At 34.7% G+C, this 11,289-nt stretch overlaps 1 protein-coding gene across 1 annotated transcript in view; it reads right to left on the reverse strand.

The window, feature by feature from the left end:
- The window catches only part of LOC106129286 (dedicator of cytokinesis protein 1), a 60,947-nt gene extending 50,936 nt beyond the window's left edge, over positions 1 to 10,011 (reverse strand). The window contains exon 1 of the mRNA XM_060950917.1: positions 9,872 to 10,011. Within this exon, the coding sequence (XP_060806900.1) occupies positions 9,872 to 9,917 (46 nt within the window). The 5' untranslated portion in view covers positions 9,918 to 10,011. The remainder of the gene's footprint in view (positions 1 to 9,871) is intronic.
- Positions 10,012 to 11,289: the final 1,278 nt, after the last annotated feature.

Genomic DNA, 11,289 nt, shown 5'->3' on the forward strand with positions numbered 1-11,289 from the left:
TTAAATATTGCACTCTCCACTGCAATGCTTCGGGGGCCTTGGGTCCGCTTTTCAACTTATCTTTCTTCATGTTTTCAGGCTGTTGACGTCTTCAATTTTATTCACTTGATTGCATATGTACAAATAATCACTTCTTTTTCCCAGAGAAGTTGGTGTAGGTAAAGTTTAAAACACTACATCGTTACTCTTGTAACGATATTGGTACACGTCTTTCGCTTCTACATTTTTAACTCTGTTCATGAAAGCTCATCATTTTAAATATTTGACCTTGAGTTACATACATGTATACATAAAGGTCATCAAATTATTATAATTAAAAGGTGAACATGAGCGACATTCAACGGTATAACAGTTGGCTCTTAAAAGAACACTTCTACCTTACTACACCTACTTTGTAATATGTTTTTTGAAACATACGTACATACATATGGTCACGTCTATATCCCTTGCGGGGTAGGCAGAGCCAACGGTCTTGAAAAGACTGAATGGCCACATTTAGCTATTTGGCTTAATGATAGAATTGAGATTCAAATAGAGACAGGTTGCTAGCCCATCGCCTAAAAAAGAATCCCAAGTTCATTCATGTTTTTTGAAAGTTTAAAGATATTACCATACAACAGCTTACCAGATAAACTCTAAGAGTAAAAAAAAAAACGTGACGCTTGATAAGACTGGCTTGTTTTACGAGGAAAACCTCTACCAAAGGTACCTAACGACAAATGTTTTGAAACGAAAATTTACAGCTCCACAATAATGACCGTAATAAGAAATACATAAAACGCGACGATCACTCTATCACCTGTTTCATTAAACACGAAAATACACTGATAATAAACCACAACACAAAAGTTTTGTTGTGTCACTGTTTTGACGACGCTTTTAATATTACACGTTTAAAAGCATCGCCGTGTCTGTGAGACTCGTAACTCTTGAGTAAACCCGACCCCATATTGCACCTGCCATTTGATACAAGTAATATAATAACAACGACATACTAGTGATACACATCGGATCTGTCCGGTATTTTAATTAAGAATATAAGTGTAATTTCTCAGAAAAGTAGCATTAGTAATGTCAAACATTTCACGTCTCCACCCCTTACGGGCTAGACAACCATCTGGAAGGGATTCGAAGACCAAGATTCAATTTAAAAAAAAATCAAATTGCCAAAAACCACACGGGCTGGTATGAACTGTGTGTTGATAACAAGAGAATGAGTAATTTTCTGTGAGAGGTCAATGAAAAACACCATACAATAAATATTTATTGCCCATAAAAAATACATATTTAGTAGAAACATACATTATGAATATGTTGAGCGAAGGCGGACTTATCGCTAAGCAATCTCTTCCAGCCAACCTTTGGGTAGTGAAAGGTAGAATCCTGGAACCGGGTGGGCGGCATACTTAACAGATGTTAGTGTATAATAAATAAACTACATACATACATCTATACTAATATTATAAAGCTGAAGACTTTGTTTGTTTGTTTGAACGCGCTAATCTCAGGAACTACTGGTTCGAAATGAAAAATTATTTTTGTGTTGAATAGACCATTTATCGAGGAAGGCCTTAGGCAATATAACATCACCCTGCAACTATTAGGAGCGAAGAAATAACGGAAAATGTGATAAAAAAACGGGTTAAATTTATTCATCCTTGAGGGCTTCAATGATGCCCAAAATAACTATTCCACGCGGACGAAGTCGCGGGCACAGCTAGTAAACTATAAATATAGACTTACACAGACTACGTACAATAAATAAAATACTACACCATACTTCGTTCAGTAGGTACTCCGTTTCACCATAATCCTGGATTGATGATCAGGTTTTTACACGAAGCCACTCCCGTCTGACCTCCGCAACTTTTGCAGAGAAACCCTACCCCATTTTGGATCATGGTAAAAGCAGCACTAGATAAAATTGTGCCTATTCGTTCAGTCACCTATTAAGACATCCATGAGAAAGAGATGGAATAGTCGAGCTCATCGTCTATAATTCTTTATACAATACTATTTCACAATCGTTGCCAAATAATCAGCATGGATTTTTAAAAAAAAGATCGACGGTCACCAACTTGGCTTGCTTTACTAATTTTATGTTGACTAACATGGACGGCGGAGGGCAGGTTGACGTTATCTACACGGACATGGAAAAAGCCTTTGACCGTGTGGATCATGTCATCTTGTTGGAAAAGTTACAACGCCTGGGTATCCATGGTAGTCTACTAAGATGGGTGGAATCTTATTTGGCAAACCGCTCGCAGGCGGTAGTGATCGGAGGATACCGTTCAGATTTCATTACAGTAGTTTCAGGTGTCCCTCAGGGCTCACATTTAGGTCCATTACTGTACAACGCCTATTTGTACGACATTGGGGAATGCTTTAAACATTCAAAATATCTGATGTACGCAGACGATACGAAAATTTATTGTAAAGTAACCAATATTTTGGATTGTCAATCGATGCAGAGAGATCTTGACAATCTTCTAAAGTATTATATAGACAATAAACTTACTGTCAATGTAAAGAAATGTCAATGCATCAGCTTTACCCGTAAAAGTAAACCTTTCATATTCAATTATAGCTTCAACGGAGTAGTTATAGACAAAACTAAACTTGCTCGAGATTTGGGAGTAATTTTTGATAATAAAATGATTCTCTGCGATCATATAAATCATATTAAGAACAAAGCTTTTAGAAATCTCGGTTTTGTTTTGCGCATTTGTAATTCGTTCTCTCAATTATCTTCCATAAAAGTTATTTATTTTGCGTATGTCAGAAGCATACTTGAATATGCATGTCCTATTTGGTCTCCCTTCTATAATATTTACATTAATCAATTAGAACGTATCCAAAAAACATTTGTTAATCATCTTAATTATCGTGCCCGCAGACCCTACGAATCATACGAAGACAGTTGCCGCGCGCATGGTTTGCTTACCCTAGCCCAGCGACGTACTATTGCCGATATGTGTATTTTATATGACATAGTAAACGGTCGACTGGATTGTCCTGATTTGATTGCCAACATTTTTTACCGAACCCCATTGACTCGGACGCGTCAGACCACCCTTTTCCATTCTCCGGCGTTTAAAACTAAATACGCAAAAAATGTGATTACAGCGCGAATTGTGAGAACATATAATTCTACATTTCATGATATCGACCCATTTGCAGGCACCAGAGCTAAATTTAAAAAACAAATATTGGAGGCAATTAAGTGACAGTATCATTATAAATACGTTAAAATTATGTGTGTGTACATATATGTATAACATATAGCATACATATATGTATAACTGTATTTTTATTTTTTAATATCTCTTTATAATATTAGTATATATGGATTATTTACTCGATTCCACTCCATTAAATTTTTATGAGTATTTATTAATCTAAGCACTTCAAACCACTCATTCCACAGATTGCCATTCTAATTAGGTTAAATTTAACCTTTTTATTCACATCTAAATTTAGAGACTTAAAACATACTTGCGTCTTGATTAAGCGATTAGTACTTTATTCATCAGTAACTTTTGACTTTATTACAGTAATAGTAAGAGAAACCTGTCATTGGCCTTATAATAGCATAAGATTAATATTGTATTAATATTTAATGTATACGCTGTTGGTTTCTTTAATAAAATAAAATAAAAAATAAAATAGTCCTATTCTAAAGTGCCGGACACCACACGGCAATTTAGTGATCAGTTAATGAATCCTACTACTATTATAAAGGCGAAAGTTTGTATGGATGTATGGATGTTTGTTACTCTTTCACGCAAAAACTACTGAACCGATTACCATGAAATTTGGTATGTAGGTAGCTGAAGACCCAGAATAACACATAGGCTACTTTTTATCCCAGAGTTCCCGCGGGATTGATAGGGTTTCCATGCGGACGAAGTCGCGGGCGGCTTCTAGTTACACAATAAATACAGGTCATTTTATTGCTGATAACAGTTTGATCACCTTTGAATCATTTAATCTAATGTTTCTCAATGTCACTGTCGTAGATATGATAATATATCATTGTTTTTGATAAATCCATATTTGGTTTTGTTATTCGAACAGCTGAACGCGGCCTACCAGTCTTTCAACGACCGTTGGCGCAAGGGATAAAGACGTTTCGATTATGTATGTGTGTATTTGTTTGGTTTTGAAATTCTAATAAAATACAAAGTTATGAGAGTTTAAAATTGACGAAACGTTTCGAGAAAAGATAGGTAGTGCCCTTGGGTTATTTTGGATTGTCTTGGCTGGAGCACAACCGTGCCTCCGGATAAAGAACATACATACATACATATGGTCACGTCTATATTCCTTGCGGGGTAGACAGAGCCAACAGTCTTGAAAAAGACTGAATGGCTACGTTCAACTATTTAGCTTAATGATAGAATCGAGATTCAAATAGTGACAGGTTGCTAGCCCATCGCCTAAAAGAAGAATCCCAAGTTTGTAAGCCTATCCCTTAGTCGCTTTTTACGACATCCATGTGAAAGAGATGGAGTGGTCCTATTCTTTTTTGTATTGGTGCCGGGAACGAAAGAAAGATACTTAATATTAAAAATGCGAAAGTTTGTCTATGTGGCTTTCACGGCTAAACCTCTGGATCAATTTTAATGATTTTTTTACTGCATAGAATGTGTAAAACGTATAACTGAACGCGACCTTTAAATCTTTTCCAGATTGTTGGCTCTGTCTACCCTGCAAGCGATATAGACGTGATCATATATATGTATGTATGTAGAACATAATGAGAAATGAGGTGACACAATTACCTTAATATTATCTTTATTATACTAAAACTATCGACAAGTAATTAATTGCCAACTATCTACAGTAGTAACAAATTGAAATTAATTAAACATAATATGAAAGCTAGACTGTTCCAAATATGATAAAGTTATCGCAAATGGTACACATGTGACGCTGAAAAGTAAATTTATAATATTACTAGCTGTGCCCGCGACTTCGTCCGCGTGGAATAGTTTTTTGGGCATCATTGAAGCAGGATGAATAATTGGTTTGGTTTGGAATATGGTTTTTCGAAAACCCCGCGGGATGGTTTTTAACTGGTCGAAAAGTACCTTACGCAAAATTCCAAAATGATTGGTTCAGTAGATAACGCGCGAAGAGACAACAAACAAACAAACTCACTTTCGCATTTAAAATATTAGTTAGGATTAGGATATATTAAATAAATACTCTTTTTCCCGGAGGGATGGGCAAGGATCTATCCACTTGCTTCCCGCTTTCATCCACATTCATAACTCCTTCATGCAAAGTCGGTTTAGGGTACCCTACACCTGACTTTTGATAATAATATATAAGAAATACCAATAGCCCATTTGATCTGACCTTGATAATAATAAGTAATGTCAATAGTCTAACACAAGTCCCAAGCCCACGGCACCAAATTGTACCTGCCAAATCAAATTGAGGGTCCCTCGTCTGATTGGCAAACATTAATATTGGCGCGTTTCGACTGAATATAATTGGGGCTTCCTTGTGGGACGCCCCCTTTCGGCCCCTAGTGGGACATTGAATGGTTGACAGTAAGGTTTTATTAGGTTAGTTATTGGCGAATACATAATTACTATCTTTAACACGCAGCTTCGAACACACAAAGCGACGAATTTAACGCCATCTACAAAAAATCGACGAATTAAGAATACCACTAACTACAAAAGAATACAAGTTTTTCGCCGGTTACTTCTCAGTCCCGGCAGATTCAAAATCAAATCATGACTAAAGATTCTTCTTTGAGACTATCATAAAAAACGCTTAAAGAAATTAATAACCGCCTAAACAAACATCTCAAACCGCACGAAAAACCAAAAAATTTCCAATTAGAGAAAGTCCCTCATTTTTGTCGTCGTTAACAAATCGTCCTAAATAAATAAAAATACTTGTTTGTGAGCGCGAGTTTACTCTCAAGACACCGACTAATTAGCACAGCAGTCGAGGGCGCGGATGTAGGCCGCAACCTCTGACCGAAAGTAAAGACGCCGCGTAGCGAACAATACAATCTATCCGCTCCTGTGGCACCATCACTAACGTCACGCACCATCTCTCAATCATAGCGAAGAAATTGACCTCCGACTTATCACCGTCGGAGCCGTGTTTCCCATGGTATAACACCTAGCCTGCGGAAGATCTTTCCTTTGTGGCAGTCGAACCCGAAACTATCGCTCAAGTTACACTCTCTTCTAACTCATATTATAAATGAGAAAATTTGAAAGATAATTTAGTAATCTATTTAACATGCATGTTAAATGTTCAATAGGTGGAGTACATAAATAATAAATATAAATGTATACGGATGATACGTAATATAAGTTCAAAACTTGTGTTACGAGATACTAACTCAACGATACTATATTTTATTATAAATACTTATATAGATAAACATCCAAGACCCAGGCTAATCAGAGAAAGTTAGTTTCTCATCATACCCCGGCCGGGAGTCGAACCCGGGACCTCCGGTGTCACAGACCACGCCCAAGCCCACTACCGCTGCGCCACTGAGGCCGACAAAGCCGACTTTGCACTATATAATGCTGAATAAAACCCTTAAATTTTGAGCTTGTCATGTCACCGAGAAAACCTAAAAAAACTTTGAAGGCAAATGCATTTTGAGGCCCTAACACCAAGACATAAACATTAATTTGTGGTGGAATAAATAAGATTTACGGCGCTCAGTCTCAACTTTTCCACTCGTTCTAAGACCGCAACTAATTCGCGCAAACTCAAAAGTGCTCGAAGGAAAAACATGTCGTTAAAACGTTATTAAAGCCACTTGCTGGCAATATTTTTAGCTTTAATTTTTTTAGACAATTTGAAATTTTAGGATGGGACAACAGTTATTTTTATTTTATATTATGGATACATAAGTAATGAAAGTTTTTTTTTAAGTTAAAGAGGTAAGATGGCTACAAATTGATTTATCGCAATGCGGTGCCAATTAAGGTAATTTGTGAATACTTAGTATGCAACTAGATATATAGATAAGGAGAATATTTTTAAATAACAACAATTTTGTGCCGTGTGGTTCCCGGCACTTTCCCATGGATGTCTTAAAAGGCGATTAAATTAACGGCTGATAAACATGGCATTCTTCCTGTAGGCGACACAATCTCAATCTCAATTCTATCATAAAGCCATACAGCTGAATGTAGCCTTTCATACTATTCAAGACTATCAGCTCTCACTACCCCACAAGGGATATAGACGTACGGATGTCATTGAAACTTTTATGTTAGAAAATTCTACAGTTAAAGAGGAAACTTTGATTTATAATTTAAGCATGTTAGTAGTAACGTAAGAGATAAATAATACTATTTTAATACAACTATTGTTTCCTGTAAATGTACAACTTTAACAACATGAAATACATATTTTCTGCTTCTAATATCCTACAAACAAACCAGGAAACTTGGTTATTTACGAAGTTAGTCATGGAATTGCGTTAAAAGAAAAGAGCTTATTATTATTATTTTTTTGTAATGATATAAAAATTTATAAAACACAGACCTGATTATGAAGACACAATAGGAAACGTTTTCTAGTCGGCTTTTACGACATCCACAGGACACATATAACTATTTAAATCTTAATTCAGAGCCAATAGTCTTGGAGAAGACTGAAAGGCCACATTTAGCTGTTCTTAATGATAGAATTGAGATCCAAATAGTATTTACCCCATAGCCTTAAAGAAGAATCTCAAGATTTTCAGAAGACAAGTATTATATATAAGTTAATAGATTATCAGAATATACGTAAAACACAAATTAAAGAATGAAGTTTGAAGAATTGTAATGATAATAATAAATAATAAAATAAATATATACGGGACAAATTACACAGATTGAGTTAGCCTCAAAGTAAGTTCGATATTTGTGTTACGAGATACTATCTCAAGGATACTATATTTTATAATAAATACTTGTATTGATTAATGATAATCTGAATAAGGGCTTTACAATATATTTATTTAAACTCTATTCTTTGTTAAGAAATTATAATACCTACATTGTTTTAAAATACAAATTAATCAAACAGTCAATAGAAAATTAAACTATGACATCTGATCTTCATGTTTATAAAATATTGAGATTCTTGTGTGAGAAATTGCCAGTTATTTGTAGTTTGCAGTAAGACAGAGATAAAGAACTAGTGAATGTAGAATTTTAGGCTAATAGGAAAAAGTCACTAACTATTTCATAAGTAATCACTAAGGCAGATTGACTACATGCAAAAAATTTACAGTAAAAAAAATTGGCAGAACTTTTCATAGCTTCACCAGAGTGATATAACTAATATCATACACCGTTATTTTATCCTCGGCTCAAGTTACCTAAAATTAAAACACTTCTTTATTTCATTTTTCACGAAAATTCGAAGATGTCCTTTCTTAGAGCTACTAGTCACTTCCCAAGAAACATACATGTGTACAAAAAAAATAGTATTACAATCATATATGTATGATTGTAATACTATTTTTTTTACACACACACACAAATAATTTAGTTTTCTCCAAGAGGGGAAGAGATTGCTTAGCGATTCTCCACCTTTACTCAATATGTTTTACTTGAGAGCACCTGCAGCTCCTCCTGGGTAAAAAGAAAAATCTCCTTCTCCGGTAGGAATGTACAATATTCCTTATATTCTTATTGGACTTCTCCTAACTGTGATCTACCTTCCTGCCAGCTGCTTCCATCATGATCAATCTAGTATTTTTGAGATATTGTGATAAATAAATAAATATATAAGGGACTTGTCACTATTTGAATTTCAATTCTATCATTAAGCCAAATAGCTAAACATGGCCATTTAGTCTTTTCAAGACTGTTGGCTGTCTACCCCGCAAAAGATATAGATGTGACCATATGTATGTATGTATGTATATATGGGACAAACAACACAGATTATGATAGCCTCAAAGTAGACTTGAGACTTGTGTTATGAGTGAGTGAGTGTTTTTCACTTTTATGTGATAAAGATTATGTATTATGTATGTTTTTACTACCGCTGTTCCATTTTTTGGTAATGAAGATAATTTGTATTGTATTAATTTGTAGACCTTGCTTGCTTCACCTCTTCTGTCATTTGCCATCAGAATCATTAAGTGAATTTAAAAATTTATATTAGTCATTTAAAGACTTGTTCACAATAGAAGCTAAATCACTAAAATATTTTATTTGAAAACAACTGAATTTTAAATATCAAATCTATCTGATAACATCATAACAACTTACATTTACATAATTAGGATTTACAAAATTTAATTAAGTACTTACTAATTTGAACTGAAAAATAAGAAATAAATTCCCATTGAAACTAGAATTTCAGAATAAATATTATAAAGCTTTATATATTGTCTATTAATTTTATTTTCATTGTGTTGTGATTTTCAAACAAACAGTGCAAACCAGCGTAATTTTGAATTATAAAACAATAGTTTTAATTATATGTATATCATAAATCAAAATTACTAACATTTTCGCAACAGTAACATTTAACAATACAATTAACTGTTAGTCGTTATGAGGTCATAACATAGCCGTATTCATTATTTATATTCAAATATTCTTTAACAATTACATATCGGGAGTCATAGTGTTCTACTAATAAAGGTCTATAGGGAGTGGTCAAATATACAGGTTAGAAGTTTATTTATCACATGAAATTGTCACCAATTCACAACAGGATAACGCTGATAGGAGCGCAGAAGTCGATATGATAGAATGTTTATATTTATCTTCGCTCAGCGGGAGGCAAATTCGACAAAAACTTATCTAAGCATCCTTTGAACGAAATCGTCGTTTTCATAACGGATTATTGAGAAATATAAAAGAAAACTTACCGACAGCGTAACACTCCTCATCGTCAAGCTTTTTCCACACCGTCATTGTTATAACACTGAAAATATCTTTTTATTTTTGCTTGTAAATCACAAAAATAATAATCGTCATTTTATCCCACTTGTTGCACTGACTGACTCGTCTTGTTTGTCAAAAGTCAAAACATGTTGTCTGTGGTCCGTAGTGTTGTATCGTTTCACAACGCTACGAATCGATAATAATCGGTTAGTCCATGATGTGATGAGTAGGTATAAAATCTTCTAAAAATAAGTTTTTTACCTACTCTAGTGTCGGGAATCATCTTCAGTTACATACATACATATCGTCACGTCTATATCACCTGTGGGGTAGTCAGAGCCAACAGCCTTGAAAAGACTGATAGGCCACGTTCAGCTGTTTAGCTTAATGATAGAATTGAGATTCAAATAAGCATATTTTATAGTAGCCTTTTACTAAGTACATCCATGGGAAAGAAATGGAGTGGTCCTATTCTTTTGTGTATTGGTGCCGGGAACCACTAGGCAAACGGCAAACATCATCTTTAGTTAGGTATATATTAGGTATGTTTGTCATATTGACATATGTTTTAATGAAAAAATGCCTTTTAGCTTTTCGCTTTTTTTAATATTTTATATGATCAATGCATAAGTCATTATTGTAAAGATAGATTCGTCTAAAGTAAGTAGTACCTAAGTACTCTATTCTACGGTGCCAACTATAATCACTGGCATGAGATATTTTGCATATCGCTTCGGATTCAGCGTTTTGTCTACATAGTAACCATACAACTCCAAATGACTACATAGCCGTTCCTCGTTACTTATGGTAATTTCTGTTCCTTCCACTCTAATACCTACTTGTGAAGTCAGTGTTTCTTAGAACATTTAAATTGAGCGTATGTATAGGCTTATGTCGGTAGGTATTTATACACGTTTAGTTTTTATTCTGTTTTGTAAATACTTTTTAAACAAAATAACGCCTTGTGTTTTTGTTTTGAAAAATTGTAGTAAATATATTTTGCTATTATTTAAACAGTAGGCTCAGAAAATACGGTTATTTTATGAATAACCTCTTGGTTTCTTGTTGGCCCAAACCAACATTTTTAGCAGCGTTAAGCAACCGTAAGAGCATTAGTTAGTATTTAAACTAATGTACCTACATAACTTCGAAAATGGTAGTTGGTAGGTACATGGCCGAGGTGGGATCCGAACCTGTGCCTTTATGCGCATCACGAATTTTAACGGTGCCGTGTGGTTCCCGGCACCAATAAAAAAAAGAATAGGACCACTCCATCTCGTTCCCATGGATGTCGTAAAAGGCGACTAAGGGATAGGCTTATAAACATGGAATTCTTCTTTTAGGCGATGGGCTAGCAACCTGTCACTATTTGAATCTCAATTAGATCATAAAGCCAAACAGC

This window comes from Amyelois transitella, chromosome 23 (genome assembly GCF_032362555.1).
Source record: "Amyelois transitella isolate CPQ chromosome 23, ilAmyTran1.1, whole genome shotgun sequence".
In the NCBI taxonomy this organism is placed as follows: Eukaryota; Metazoa; Arthropoda; class Insecta; order Lepidoptera; family Pyralidae; genus Amyelois; species Amyelois transitella.